General features: G+C 35.7%; 2 protein-coding genes and 1 non-coding gene across 4 annotated transcripts; 2 read left to right on the forward strand and 1 right to left on the reverse strand.

Annotated features, from left to right (window-relative positions):
• The first annotated feature begins 491 nt into the window (after positions 1-491).
• On the forward strand, positions 492-3,750 carry LOC111284217 (methyl-CpG-binding domain-containing protein 7). Of its 2 annotated transcripts, XM_089761773.1 has the most exons (7): positions 492-1,002; positions 1,487-1,609; positions 1,717-1,830; positions 2,170-2,265; positions 2,359-2,457; positions 2,550-2,782; positions 3,090-3,750. In XM_089761773.1, the coding sequence occupies exons 1-6, from the start codon at positions 793-795 to the stop codon at positions 2,766-2,768; spliced, it is 861 nt and encodes a 286-aa protein (XP_089617899.1). In that variant the 5' UTR covers positions 492-792; the 3' UTR covers positions 2,769-2,782; positions 3,090-3,750. The 2 variants fall into 2 exon arrangements, with proteins under 2 accessions (XP_089617899.1, XP_022728675.2); XM_022872940.2 differs by lacking the exon at positions 2,359-2,457.
• On the forward strand, positions 3,379-3,472 carry TRNAY-GUA (transfer RNA tyrosine (anticodon GUA)). The gene is made up of 2 exons: positions 3,379-3,415; positions 3,437-3,472. It is a non-coding gene; the product is annotated as a tRNA-Tyr (tRNA).
• A 7,324-nt stretch (positions 3,751-11,074) lies between the features above and the next one.
• LOC111285310 (protein SOSEKI 5) lies at positions 11,075-14,478 on the reverse strand. The gene is made up of 5 exons (XM_022874684.2): positions 14,463-14,478; positions 14,086-14,356; positions 13,564-13,633; positions 12,587-13,471; positions 11,075-11,646 (listed from the first exon to the last, which is right to left on the reverse strand). The coding sequence occupies exons 2-5, from the start codon at positions 14,333-14,335 to the stop codon at positions 11,475-11,477; spliced, it is 1,377 nt and encodes a 458-aa protein (XP_022730419.2). The 5' UTR covers positions 14,336-14,356; positions 14,463-14,478; the 3' UTR covers positions 11,075-11,474.

The raw sequence follows: 14,478 nt of genomic DNA on the forward strand, positions 1-14,478 counted from the left end.
ATACTCTTTTTATCTCATTTTCTCTGTCCATTTTTACTTTTTGAGGTGTTTCAAAATTATGTTTTATTTATTTTATATATATAATTCTTATTTTTTTATATTTTAAAATTATATTTTATGATTTTTTTGTTATTTTTTAACATTAAAAATCATGAAATTTTAATTTTATAAAAAATTTTTAATTTTAATATTAAATATATTAAGTTAACTATTTTTAAACTCTATAAAAATTAATACAAAACAAAAAAATAGAGACGAAGAGAGTAGTTAATTTTTTCTAATAACATGAGAACGTGATATAATTTTAATGCGAAAAACATATATTAACGTGAAGCAATGTTTTATACATTCCTTACTCTTAAAATTATTATCTATTTTGTTATGTATTAATAAAAATTTTAATTATAATAAAATAATCTTTATTATAAATTTAAATAACCACTTTAATAGACAAGTGAAATAAATATATCAATAAATTAATATAAAGTTATAGAAATTTAGACATATAATTACAAGTCATATCCTATGGATCTTTATAAGAAATAACAAAAAGGACGATTTCAACTGGCGTTTTCTTCGAGGTAAAAAGCATAAGGCGTAAACAGCGGGATCTCCAGAAGCTAGAGAAGATGACGGAGCAACTGCTCTAAAACTCGGCTGCAAAAGTAGCGGGAAGTAACCCGACCCGATCATTTCCCTTGAAACGAACCCATTTCATTGATCAAAGAGTCCGAACTCCGAAACCACCAACTGAGAAAAAGAACCTTGAAACATTTCTGAAAGAGCCATAAAATGAGGAGCAAATCGTCACAATCGAAGAAGACGCCACCTCCGGCGGCTAAAGAACGAGAGGCCCACGATGCCAGCACAATGCAAGTGCGGATTGTGGAGCCCAATCCGACCTCACCTGTATTCAAATCACCTATCAAGTTGCCACGTGGTTGGGTCGTGGAGGAAAGGCCACGTGTTAACTCTGCAGCCCATCCCGGCCGAGTTGACAGGGTTTTTTCCTCTTCCTCTTCCTCTGCATGCATGCATGCATTTGTTTTGAGGTGTTTATCTGAAAGTCTTTAATTTGGTTTTATTTGCAAAACTCAAATGTGATAAATACGTTGTATTTTTTGAAAAAAAAAAGGCCAAAATAAATATCGAAACCAGACTTTCAGCCCCAGCATTCTTCTTGTTTCCGCAAAATATTGAGTTATTTGTGCAAGCAAATGTGCAAATTTCACAAAAAGAAGGTAATTTCAGTGTAATCTAATGTTGATCTTTGCATTTCTATTCTATTAATTTGGATGAAGATTTGTGGAAATCAAAGAAAATATTTGGGCTAAAATCCACTTTACCATTTGCGAATCCTAGTCTCCATAACTTATAAATAAGGGAAAGTATGCAGTATGTTTCAGCTTTAAAATTTGTCAGCAAGTTCATGTCCTGTTTGTTAGAAGACTCAAGGTTTTGAGAAATTTCGTCTTATTTTTTGCAGTATTACTCTGAACCTGGGTCTGGACGGCAGTTTCGTTCCCTCATTTCTGTTCAAAATTATCTATGTGAAGGGATGGAATATACTCCTTCAACCCAGAGAGTGAAATTTGACAGTAAAAATTCTGTGAGTTCTAATTGCTGAATGTGATTTCATGTTTTTGTTACCATGAGGATTAGTTATTTTCTTGCTTGTTTTGATCTCAGCAACTGTGCTATTATTCTAATTTGCAGATGCAAATTGTGCCGCATGTATTCAAGAGTGCTACACCATTCAGGCTGCCTCCTGGTTGGATTGTTGAGGAAAAGCCCCGTAGCAATGTTAGATATGCTGGAGTCATTGACAGGGTACTCTTGCATGCTTGACTTTTACTTTTAAGTTTTTAGGCTTTTTTATAACACCAATAATATATACAGATATTCCTGAATGATCCATAGTCTTATGGTTTTGTTTAAGTGTGCATTCAGTTCTTGCTTTCTGTCAATGAGATGTCTTTTTGTGTCTTTTAATTTGATGACTTAAGATAAGGCGCTTCTTTACAGTAGCAGAGGTTAAAGAAATACTCTTATCAATCTACTTTTAACTGAGTCAAGAAGAGAAAGACTGATATCCTGTTTACTTGTCTAGAAGTTCATTAAATTTCGTTTTGCAACTGAGAAATTTTAGAAACGGTAATCTGTCTGCAGTATTACATTGAGCCGGAGACAGGAAAGCGATTTCGTTCCATCATAGCCGTTGAGAGATACCTTGCAGAGATGGAAGCAAGTGCAGCTGCTACCGAGGTACTAAAGGCAGATGATGCATCTGAGCTTTTAAACTGTTGACTTTTGTTAAGGATGAATTCGTGGTTTTAATTTATAGTGCTGCCCTTACAGAATCCCGGTTATGGGAAATACATTTCGGGTGGGGACCGTTCCCCACAAATTGTTTTGAAATACCCAGAAGATGCCAAAAGAACAACAACCACCCCTGGGGTATTGCAACCACGCAAACGTTCCATGTTGAGTTAGAGAAATAACTATTTTAAAATTAAAAATTTACCAGTTGTGAACCTTTTGTTTTTCAGCCATCAAGAACTTCTGGTTCTCGGAAGAAACAAAAATCTAGTGTAGAGGTTGATCCAATGCTTGATTATACCAGCCCTCCAGCAAAAGTAAGGTGGGTCCTTGGTGGACCTGGTGGACGTCTTTGGAACCCATTTATAGGTGAATCTGTGGTTCCAGAATTTGTAAAGCAATCGTGGTCTGAGACATTCATATCATCCATCCAGGACAAATTTTGTTGAGTGTGTCTTTGAAGGTTTTTTGGCTCTACTCTTTTCAAAACCATTTTACAATCTGAATGTATCTTTGATAATTTGTCCTCCCTTGCACTATCTCTGAAATTTTCTTAACGAGATACACATTAAAATGAAAAAAAAAAAATGATAATGGCATGATGGTTTTCTGCAGTGTTTCCGCTAATTGTTAAAATGCTAAGAGTTAATTGGCACTGACTTAACACAATCTAATTAATAATTGAATCATAATCTGATTTCTGAAGATTGTTATTACAAGATGCAAGCTTTATAATTTGATTGGCCTCTTGCTGTTCTTTGGTTCTGCAGGTGGTAGCCACTGGCGATAGAGAAACTCTAGTTAAAGAATGTGCAGCAGGAAGTTGGCAACTTGGCATGAGCTTCTAGTGATGTCAGGTCTAGTTTGAATCCTGTTGTAATCTCTACAATTAGTGTAGATAACTCTGAGCCGTGCTTACTTGGTCACTGTGAAAACTGCTTGTTTTTGTTGGCTATGGTCGTGACTGAATGGCTCCAGTGAACTTTTCCACCGTACGGAATAGGCCTCAACTCGAGTGATTTTCAACTGTCACGTAGTTTTTAGGACCTTTTCGCGGACCCGACCTTAGCTCAGTTGGTAGAGCGGAGGACTGTAGTGGGATTAAAACCAACAGACAATCCTTAGGTCGCTGGTTCGAATCCGGCAGGTCGGATATTTTTTGTTTCTGTTTTTTAAGACTGGGCTTCTGACAAGGCCCGTATTTATGTAATGCTAACGTAGCTAAGTTAGTAGTGCTTTTTTCTTACTTTCTTGGCCATTGCCAGTCGGATACTTACATTACCTGCTAAGTGGAGTTTAAAAACAGCTTCATTGGTGGTAATGAGCTGACTTTTTTCACTGATAAGTTTCCTTCATATTAAATGGTAAAATTGCCTTTTTGCTTTTGTTGATGGTGTAACTTAAATGGGAATGTGGGATTAAATTATACAGTAACAGATAGTAACTAATCTCGAATTAAAGAAGTGTGGAACTTTGGTTGTTCTGATCTGAGGTCTTTATTCAAAGCAAAATAATAAATGATCACTGAATGCCAATGGTTTATTCAATCAAAATAAAACTGCTAACAAATTCCAGGAGACGTTTCCATTAGAAGATTGAAAACACTCGGGAAGGTTGAAGGGAGGATGAATAAGGTGACAATATGTAAAGATTCTCACAATCCAAAGGAGATAGTTTTTGGTTTTCATCAGGAGGTTTCCATCAACATCTGCTTTTGAAAAATTGATTTCCTCAGTCATACGATCAAGTCCATCACATTTGCTGTTTTCCTGGAAGAACCTTCTTCCTGCTGCCACGGCAGCACTCAACTTTGTTAGGGACTAAAAGACGAACTGACAGCATTCTTAGTTTTACACTTTAAATCCACGACATACGGAGAAGGTGAGCTAGACTCCACGGATCAGTTATCATCAACACCATCTGATAAAGAGGGATTTACAGATACTCGAACACTTGGGAGAAACAGGACACAGTTTTCAATCACCTCTGGACATTGTATGAACTGTCGAAAACATCTAAATTTCTCCCATGCTGTCTCAATCATCACTTTACAATTTGGGAAGCTTCGAATAAAAATGCAATGCTTATTTTAACTTCTACAATTTTAAATCAAACAGAAGAAAACCAACTTCAATGAAATGATTGTCTTCGAAAGATCATATTTAAACCTTTTGTATGTGAAGAAACTACCAATCAGGAATCGAAAACGGAAAATAGTTGAGGTGGCAATTTCTCTGACAAGTAGAGAGAAAGTTTATCTCTCAGGTGTATACCCTTGATGTCAGCAGATCCACAAATGCGTTGGTGGTAACCTGAATCATGGTCACAAGACAGAGACACGTCATCCTGCACATCATCTTCCAAGTCAATAACAATGTTATGAAGCAAACAGCAAACCAGGATGATCCTTGGTAACTTATGTTTGTCAGGTCTCCACATCACCCCTTGGATAATCTTCCACATTTCCTTGAGCCTTGCCAAAGCCCTGTGTGCCACCAGCCGAGTTGCAGAATGCCTTTTATTAAAGTCAGCTCTTAGTTCTTGTAGTTCCTTCCCCTCGTAAGGAATAACAAGATAGGGTAATAAAGGATAGCCTAAATCCCCAATTATGTATTCCCTTATTTCTGATCCTTCAGAGAGCTCAAGTTTTTTCCTATTCAATCTCTCTCCTTTATCACACAGTTTATAGAAATTTGAACTCTGAAACACCAACCAGTCTTCAATTTTACCCGGCCACCCAGTGACAATGTCCCTGAACCTCATTTCAGGGTCCACAATTGCTTGCAAGACCATGCTGTGATTCTTCTCATGATCAAGCCACACTTTATTTGCAGGGTCTGATGAAGGCAAGCACATCATGACGTGAGTAGTGTCAATCACACCACAGCAATTAGGAAGACCTTGAATCTTTTCAAATTTGGACTTTATTTCTGTCATTTCTGCTTCAGTGGAAGGCCATTGCAGATGGTGAAGACCCCTTTCTTCCATGGACTCCACAAAGCGCCAAGTCAATTGTGAGACAGTTGAATGATGCAGCCCAAACAAATCACCAACCGTCACTAGTGATTCACCAGAGCTTAGCCTTCTCAAAGCTACAGCTACTTGATCTTCAAAAGACACAGGTTTACCATTTGAAAATGTAAAACGTCCTGGCTTAGCCGTCATATCTTCCTTCACAAGTGAACATATGTAGTTGAAAGTTTTTCTGGAAATTTTTAAAACAGATTTGAACTTATCCAGACCTTTAGATGGTGATTGGACACCTACAGACAGAATAAGCCAATAAGAAGAAAGCAGTATTTACACATGAAATATATAGGGTCGGTGTAGATGATCTGTGGGATTTCACTAGTAACTCTTAAACATTATTTCAACTATCAGGATTAGCTTATCAATGAACAAATGCAACTTGTTTGATCCCTTTTCGATGGACAAAATAATCATAGGAATGCAAAATATACGAATAGTTTTGCCAGTGAAAGTTAATGTCCGATTTATACACATGCATAAATAATTGTATTATATAGGGTAAAACATGCCCATTTAGAAACATTAAATATGCAAACATTGCACATAAAGCTGAAACATGACAGCTTCTGTTGAATCCAATTTGCATCAATTACTAGTTAGGGCTTGTAAAAACCAATAGGTGACCGAAAACAGCCGGTTCGAAATATTAACAGTGTACATTCTTGCTGGAAGTATGCACAGTTTTTAGTTGCTAGTACTAACCCAGAAGTTTCAATAGACATGATTAATGCATTCTGCCATTACTTATCATCATAAAGATAATTCACATCTTGTTGAGAGAGTAAAAGGAAGTTATGTTACAAAACTTAGAGTGGTCCTCATCATTTTATTTTATGGACCCAAGAAAAGAAGGCTCATGGAACAAGGGCAATGAACATGATATAACTCCTATGTGTTGCTCCTATAGTATCCTGAATTTGATCAGGAAACTCTTTAAGTAGGTTGAGGAGATCATAATAGCTTAATTTACAATTTCTTTACCAAGAAAAGCTTATTTTCTCCAAATCTGCCTCAAGCCCTTAACTTCTTAATCTATCCTAATTGACAAACCCTATAGTTATTAACAACACTATGTCATTATAATCTACAGAATTGTCAACTGTAGCTAAAATAAATGTTATGAAAAGATATCATTCTGCAAATAGCTTAAAGTGGGAGAAACAAAAAATTTCAACCTATCAAACATTCTGGTTAAGACATAAGATTATCAGCTATTTAATTTTTTAACATATTATAAGTAACTAACACTAATGTGGCCTTGGATGATGCATTGAATTTCAATATAACACGACAAGAATCACTAGATACACAGCAACAAAATACAAGATAAATCAGCAGTAAGGAAACAATCAAAGAAAACAATGGAAATAGAAATAAGGAATAAGAGGAATAACAATAGCAAGTATGCAGTATTCTGTTCCTTGGATTAGCAACTAATGGCGTAACCTACTGGCTATGAGATGACAAATCATCCTACTTCTTAAAACCAAAAGAACTTATCATATATTCAACAGCAACATTTTACTTAAATTAATTCAATCTAATGCATATGTTTCTACAGGAGTACTTATGTCCAAACTATCTGCTCCCAGTGGCAGTATTTGCTCTTACAGCCTTCTACAATTATTTCAAGGTTTTAACACTAGTAATTTCTCATCAAGAAGCGACATATTTTTGTCAGAACATAATAAGACTTAGTTTTGAGCAGTCAAAACCCTTGTTATCGAAGAAGATACTACAGGACATTGTGGATTTAAACTCCACAATGAAGAATATGAATCAAGAAACATGAAGGGAATATAGTTCCTGCCTAATAACCTGATGAATCACTAATTTGATCTACTTTATCAGTAACTTTTCATGTTCAATGGATTATAATTGCAGATTTACCTTCTCCTTAGCATTTTCAATCAACATATGATGACTGAAGAAATAAGAACTAGATACATGTGAAAGATAACATATTCATGAAAAGGAAACCCAATCATACCATTGATGGCATGTTTCTGGCAGAACAAAAGCAATATTCTAGAAGACCTACTGGACAACAACCATTAACATAAAGCAACAGGTCAAAATCTTTAAGATCAAAGGATGAAGAATAAGATAAATAAATCAAGAAAATGATGAGGAACAAGAATAAGAAAATGATCTTTTGTCTCACCTACATTGGCTAATACAACCAACTTACTAATGTATACTCAAGTTATCTGCAATTAGGTGCACCAAAAAAAAAAAAGTTATCTACATTAAGCCAATAACCAGCCTTTTATTTCCAAGTCCTCTTCGCACGAATAGAGTCCCATTAATTTTACACTTAAACCATTGCTCAAAGTAAATCAAATGACAACTTTAAACGTAAGATAAGAATCAGTTTTTCAACTGCATTAGCTATTTGAAAACAACTTAAGCATTCTGAGCTTCAAAAGATTTTCATATTCAGACAGAGCTAAGGCTGAGTTTCTTGTAAAGCATAGAGTAAATATAAGCAACAGCATTATCTAAACAGATAATCTTATTTCCTTGGATTTTACTGTGTGCCCACAATTTCTATATACATAATATTAAAAAGAATATTATCTTGTCCTCTTTTCCATTCAATAACATAAAAGAACGACTTGAAAGTCAGATTAGGGATCCTGCTTATGTGTTCCCAACTGCATTTTCTATGTATCAGTATATATAACTCGAATATGATGTAAATCGTAAAACCAGTCAAAATTTCCAAAATTGAACTCAACCCATGAACTGAAAATCTGTCAACTGCTAACAGAAATTTAAATATCTGCCGTGCCAGGAATGATCAACTAAAGCAAATATCTATACACCACAACCAAAAAGAGCAGTTCCAAATAAAGATAATAAAAACAGAACAAAAGTCAAGAGTCTGATATGGTGAACCAATAAAACTGTTAAAAAAATACCATTCATCCTCTTGGAAAGTTCATCCCACCAATCAACAGACCGTTCCTTCTCTGAAGAACCGGAACCAGAACCAGAAGCATTTTCTTCAGGTTTCTTCTCCATCTTCCGCCTTTTCTTTAACCCTCTTACAGGACCCATCAGCCCAAAAATAGACACCAATTGAATCCAAAAACAAAACCCACTAACTTCAACAAAACAAGAATTATAATAACTGTATTAGAATTCATCAAAAAGACTAAAACCCATTAATCATAAAACCATAATATTTATCATAAACCATGAGACAAAGAAAAATAAAAGGATCATGAAAGGAATAGTGACAACTAACATGCAATAACTATATGAAAGAAACACGGTAGCTTTGTGTTCAATGGTTTTCAAAGCATGCATAAAAGGAGAAACTTTGATGAAATAGGAAAGGAAAAGAACAGAGAAGCTATATAGTTTTTCATGTTTACCTGGTGAGAAATCAACAGGGAAGTAAAGAACTTTGAAAGTGTTTGTTTCAAGACAATGTGACACCAGAAACAAAAGACATGGGCATTGGAATTTGGTAGAGACAATCTTTTTTTCTTTATAACCACTACTAAAACATGTTCAGATTTTTCGTAGGAAGAAAAGAGAGGTTTTTGTTTTAAACTTTTGGAGAGATTCTCTCAAAATCGAGAGAAAAATTATGTAAACAAATTATTTTTACATGTCATGACTACATATCTATCTATATATATATATATATATATATATATATATATATATATATATATATATAAATATGGGATGACTAAAAGAATTGGAAGGCCAATTGGTAATTAGAATGACTAAAATGCCATCTGGTTTAATTGTGGTTAGTTTGGTCATTACGTATATGCTTAGCAAAATAAGTTTTTTTTTTTTTTTAATTTAATTTTAAATTTGTCATTAAAATAAAAAAAAGTTAATATTATCACACATTACCAATTTATACACAGAACAAGGTAATTTAACACACAAAGCAAGAAGTTATATATTTTTTTCCAATGTAAAGAAAGAAGTTTATTTGCTTACTATCATTCATCTTTTATCTAATAGCACGAAGCATGACAGTTTTGACAAATTTTGTTTGCTCTTTAATTTTTTTTTTTTTTTAGTTATGTTAGTTCCATGTTTCAAATTAAATAAAAAAAAATCAAGTACTATATCTCATATATGTATATAAAGCTCATATGTTTATTTTTCATTATTTTCTATTGAAATTCATATAGTATAACCTTTCGAAAAAAAGAAATTCATGTGGCATAGTGGGTAGAATTTGTACATTAATTAGGGATTTTAAGAAATCAAAATTTATGTTGAGACTAGATTGGTTTTTTATTTTTTATACAAAAATATCATAATTTAAAAATAAAAAATTATATAAATTAAATTTTGAGTAATCAAATTTTGATGCTTAGGGTTACGGACTTATGAAGATGTTTGCCTTGCTTGTGAGCAGCCTGATTTTCTAATTAACACAATCATGTTCACACCTCACACTTCGCACTTCGCACTTCACACTTCACACTTCACACTTCACACTTCACGTCAAATAAGGAAAGTTTGCCTATGGAAACAAAGCCCCTCTTAGGCCCTTTGGGCTGCATGAGGTTTTAAGTTATAAGCCTTGTAAAATACATTATAGAATTAGGCAAAATTTAGTACTACAAGTTGCTATTGATTTCGGCCTTTAAACAAGCCTGAACCTGGGGTTCTTCACTGTGAGAGGCGAGTCCGTAACCAACAGTAAACGCATAGCCAACACCCGGAATTTACTATGTCTCTACGTACATCACAATCCCTCAAACCACCAAAGCCCATCAAAACTGACTTGGTCAATGGTGACTCTGGATTTTCATTCTGTTAATGTGTCTCAATAGCCCAATATCCCGTCTTTGGTTTCCCTAATTCAGCGCTGGAATGTGATGGGTCAGATTTTTCCTTTCAATCTATTGCAGGCCAATCCATATGAGACTTTCATCATTCTGGCGACCGAATCTGAAATTCATGCGGGCAGTAGCTCGCAAAACCAATTTATGTTGCAGGTCACCTGTGTAGGAACCCAAAGGGGAACATTTATATTGATTGATTCATTAATTATCCTGGACAATGCAATGCAACTGAGTTGCTTACTGGTTAGCTAGCAGGGCTTTAGCATTGAAACTTGCTTCCTCTCTTGTTTGAGGGGAGCTTGCTTATCAATTTATTCCCTAAAAAGTAAGCAGCGACTGTAATTTCTATCCTCTTTTTCACATATTGGATAGTCTAATAAATCAATGGAATGGGATGGTACAGATCTACACATACACGCGCACACACCAGTTATAACTAGAGGTGATGTTTATTTGATGTGTAGTATTATTGGGGCAGAGGGCAATTGGCCATGGATTCTTCCTTTACGCACAACTTTGAGAGTACAAAACCATGGCTCGTTTTTCATTTATCTTTCACTATAAGCTGTCTCGATTTTTTTTTTCTCCGATTTGTAAAAGGGTATTGATCTGGAATCATCAAAACTGCAAGCTTTCAGGCTCGTTCACATGGACACTAGCTAAACAGATTGTTCAATACCAGATATTACGCCATCCAACTCTCTTAAAATATTGAATTGCAAGGACAGTGAACATTTAATGGCGAAGATCTGCCAAATGGTAGTGGAAATTTGCAAAGCAAATGTTGGAACTTTCATGGTGTACTTTCTTCAAGTTTCACATCTCCAATCTCCATGTCAGGCCAGCCATGAAGAAGACAACTTTCCCGCAATGGAGCCAAAGACCAAAGCAGATGATAATACCTAAGATGAAATTCCATTTCCCATGTCTCAAAGTCAAATCAACTTGAGTCAAAAAAGGACCTAAAACTACTAGATGTTAGTGCAAATACACCGAAATTAAGACAAATTGAACCCACTCAGTTACTCCCTCAAAAACCAAGGCACCATAAGTTGACCTTAGCTGAAAGCTCCAAACTGAAATGGACAAATTTACACGCTTCAACAAGAGAGCTTTACAAGATTCCCCAACCTTACTGCTCCTCTCATTGAGCGGGCTCACCTTGCCGTAGCTTGCAATACATTGCTGCATACTTTGCCTATAATATCTTTCCATTGTCATTCACTTCTCTCTGTTTGTTACAAAACTAAGAACTAGTACAATTCACATTGCTAAGTTCCAATGAACAATGATAATCTAGACATCATGCCTTTTGCTTCCCATTTGACTATTGCTTCCATTTTCACCACCACAGCTATCTGCGATTATGTTGCCTTCTTTCTTCGTTGACACAGTTTTCTGCTTCCTTGGTATGCACTTTGCACGCACTCCGTCTATCTCCTTTTCTTCCAACTGCAACTGCGAGCTCCTGATAATTAAAAATTTCCCAAATTAATCCAATGATAAAAGCAACAAGCAAAAACAAATCTCAAGGAAATCAACCATCTAACAGGAATTAATGTTTCGGCAGTTGTTTATCTAATAAGCTTAAAATCATAACAGACTTTGTTTTTTTTACTTGGTCCCTCCTTCAATCCTAGTACTAAAGTAGATTATTTATTTATTGGATAAGTTTCGTATAAATTTCATTACATTAAAACCCAACTAAGATTTTAATTCTGGGACCATGTCGGATTTGAATTCGGCGTATTAACGTGGAGGGCCAGCAATTAATATGATCTGTCATAAAAGGTCAGAAAGCTGATAGCAAAAAAGATGAGAAAAGAAGAGATATTGAAGACATGTACACCAAAAACCGATTATATCTGTGCAACAAAATGAATAGCTTTAGCTGGCGTTTCTGCCAAAACCCTGTACGAATCTTACATTCAATACCCAAAACATGCCAGCAGGACTGATTCAGAAATAGAATCAATAGTCTGACTTAAGATTCCAGGAAAGGCAAGGTAAGATCCACTTTATTGGCTTGCTTTCCAGGTAATTAACAGTTCATTTTTCAAGTAAAACTTCATAGCTATTTACTCATTGTATCATCATCAATGCTCCTTCACTTCACTCTTATCAGGCTTTAGTATTTGGTTTATGCCAAAATCAAGTGTTTGCTTGATAACCATTAAGGCTAACTTGTTAAAAATACGACCAAAGATCACAACTGTTTCCTTATTTCCTTAAATAAAAATAAAATAGTAATTACGAGCAAAAATTTATATTTAACAAAACAAAAACTTGTCTAATACTAGGCAATCCAAAACTATTAATCCAAATTGTGTCTAATCAGACAAAACTTAAAAGTAATTCATAGTTAAAATGCTTCAAAATAAATTTTGTGCATTAATTTTGGTAATTACCTATCAGCATTGTAAGAAGAAGATCTCTTCAAGGCAGGTAGATCCTCTTTCTTGGTCTCAATCAAGCTCCCACTAAAATATTCTTTATCTTCCAAGCTTACCCTTGAGAAGCTCCCGATTTCCCTCTCAATCCCTGCTTCTTTCCCGACCTGCTTACAATTCCCTGCTCCGCGTGGCAACCTTGATTTGTAGTGCCCAATCAACGAGAACCCTTCATCCCCCTCCGAGCTGGGGCCACAATCCTTAAACGAAATCGAACCGCATGATATCAACTGCATCAAAACGGACGACGCCTTCATTCTCCCACTTGGGCAACTCTCAGCAGTCCGATTCAAGTTATCTTCGTTATCACCACCATTGCACAATCTCAACCGTCCATCAGCTTTCATCAAGGATTCCAATGTCTCCGGACTCGAATCCGACGGTGGAGGTGAAATCTCTTCCACGCTCAGCTCCGTAGTCTGATTCTGCTCCAACTCTTGACTTTGACTCTGAGTTTGCAGCTCTTCAATATCCGCTTCCTTAACCACCGCCTGTTTTCTTCTTCTCCCCTTCTCATCAGTCTGAGTCGACGCATCAGCAGCGAGTCTCTGAGTTGACTCAGAGCTCGACTCAGCCTTGTAAACTTTGTATTCATGGAGATCAATGGAACTCCAAGACTGATTCCTCCGGCGTCTGATTGACGGAAAATCATGCTCGTTCTCTGACTTTTGAGACTCTTGCGGTTTTGGTAATCGAAAAGAAGAAGACGTTAGTTCGAGGGCTTGAGAGCTTATCGTGTGGTCGAGAATCTCGGATCCTTTGAGAACGTATTCTTGGCCGTGAGATGGATAAATGAAATCGTTCTCTGCTAAGTCGTGCCAAACGAAGCCGTTTTTGTAACTCCTGAGTTTCAACAATTAAAACAAACAATTAATATCGACTGTGAAGGGAAATGGTAATCTGATCAAACGGTTGGGAATGAGTGATAGTGTTACCGTTTGGAGGACCAAGAAAATAGACCAGCCATGCCTTTGCCTCGAAGGAGGTTTAGGCGGTTGATTACATCTGAAGAAAAAGTTAGAATATTAAATTAATAATCTGTTGGTTGCCGTGAAAAAATGTTAGGAATATAGGAAAACCCGGCGCTTTACTCAGCATCCAGACAAAGTGAAAAAAAAAAAAAAAGAGGAGAAAAAGGAAAGCTTTTCAAAGTTTAAGCTTATTCTTTTGTTTTTCCCGGAGAAAAGATCACTTTTTTTACATTTTTTTTCTTTAGGAGAAAACAGAAAGTTCCCTTTTTGTCAGCTGCAACAGATAGTTATAACCATTTGGCAGAAGGCATTTCTTGGAACGTGAAAGTAAATTCAAAATCTTGAAGTCCTCTTAATTTTCTTAGAAACCAAACAACAGAGATAGAAAAAGAAAAACGAAGCAAAGAAAGTTTTGCAAAATTTGATGTTCTTTTAGACAAAACTCAGAAAGAAAAGGAAGTGCATTTGGGGGTTTAATTATCTTACCTTTGAGATAGAGCCCATCATTAGAATAGAGAGGAACTTCCATGAAATGAGGGTGTTCCAGCTGACCATTTCTAGACAAATAGTAAACAACAGCAACTTTTCTTTCAGTATTGGAAGACTTGTTGTTGTTGTTGTTGTGAGGCATGGGTTCAATCCAGACTTTGTTTCTTTCTGGGCTTATTTCCCTCTCTTTCCACTTCCTTGATACAACCCCAAACTCTGTCGTTCTCCCTCTAGAACTGAGCGCCATTGCACTTTCTTTTCTCTCTATCTGAAAAACCCAACAACACAAACAACAAAAGAAAGAGAATGAGACATTACAAGGGAGAGAAAGTGGTAGTAAAGAGAGAGAAAGAGGGGAAAGAAAGTGATTTCACCTGATTAAGAGGGGAG

Source organism: Durio zibethinus, chromosome 6 (genome assembly GCF_047325235.1).
Source record: "Durio zibethinus cultivar Kanyao isolate XHJ-2024 chromosome 6, ASM4732523v1, whole genome shotgun sequence".
Classification (NCBI taxonomy): domain Eukaryota; kingdom Viridiplantae; phylum Streptophyta; class Magnoliopsida; order Malvales; family Malvaceae; genus Durio; species Durio zibethinus.

Coding starts and splice junctions, on each gene's coding strand:
- LOC111284217 (XM_089761773.1), top strand. CDS start 793: ATGAGGAGCAAATCGTCACAATCGAAGAAGACGCCACCTCCGGCGGCT. Junction 1,003..1,486: donor ATCCCGGCCGAGTTGACAGG/GTTTTTTCCTCT, acceptor TATTTTTTGCAG/TATTACTCTGAACCTGGGTC. Junction 2,266..2,358: donor CAAGTGCAGCTGCTACCGAG/GTACTAAAGGCA, acceptor CTGCCCTTACAG/AATCCCGGTTATGGGAAATA.
- LOC111285310 (XM_022874684.2), bottom strand. CDS start 14,335: ATGGCGCTCAGTTCTAGAGGGAGAACGACAGAGTTTGGGGTTGTATCA. Junction 13,472..13,563: donor TTTTCTTGGTCCTCCAAACG/GTAACACTATCA, acceptor GTTGAAACTCAG/GAGTTACAAAAACGGCTTCG. Junction 11,647..12,586: donor TCTTCTTACAATGCTGATAG/GTAATTACCAAA, acceptor TTTAATTATCAG/GAGCTCGCAGTTGCAGTTGG.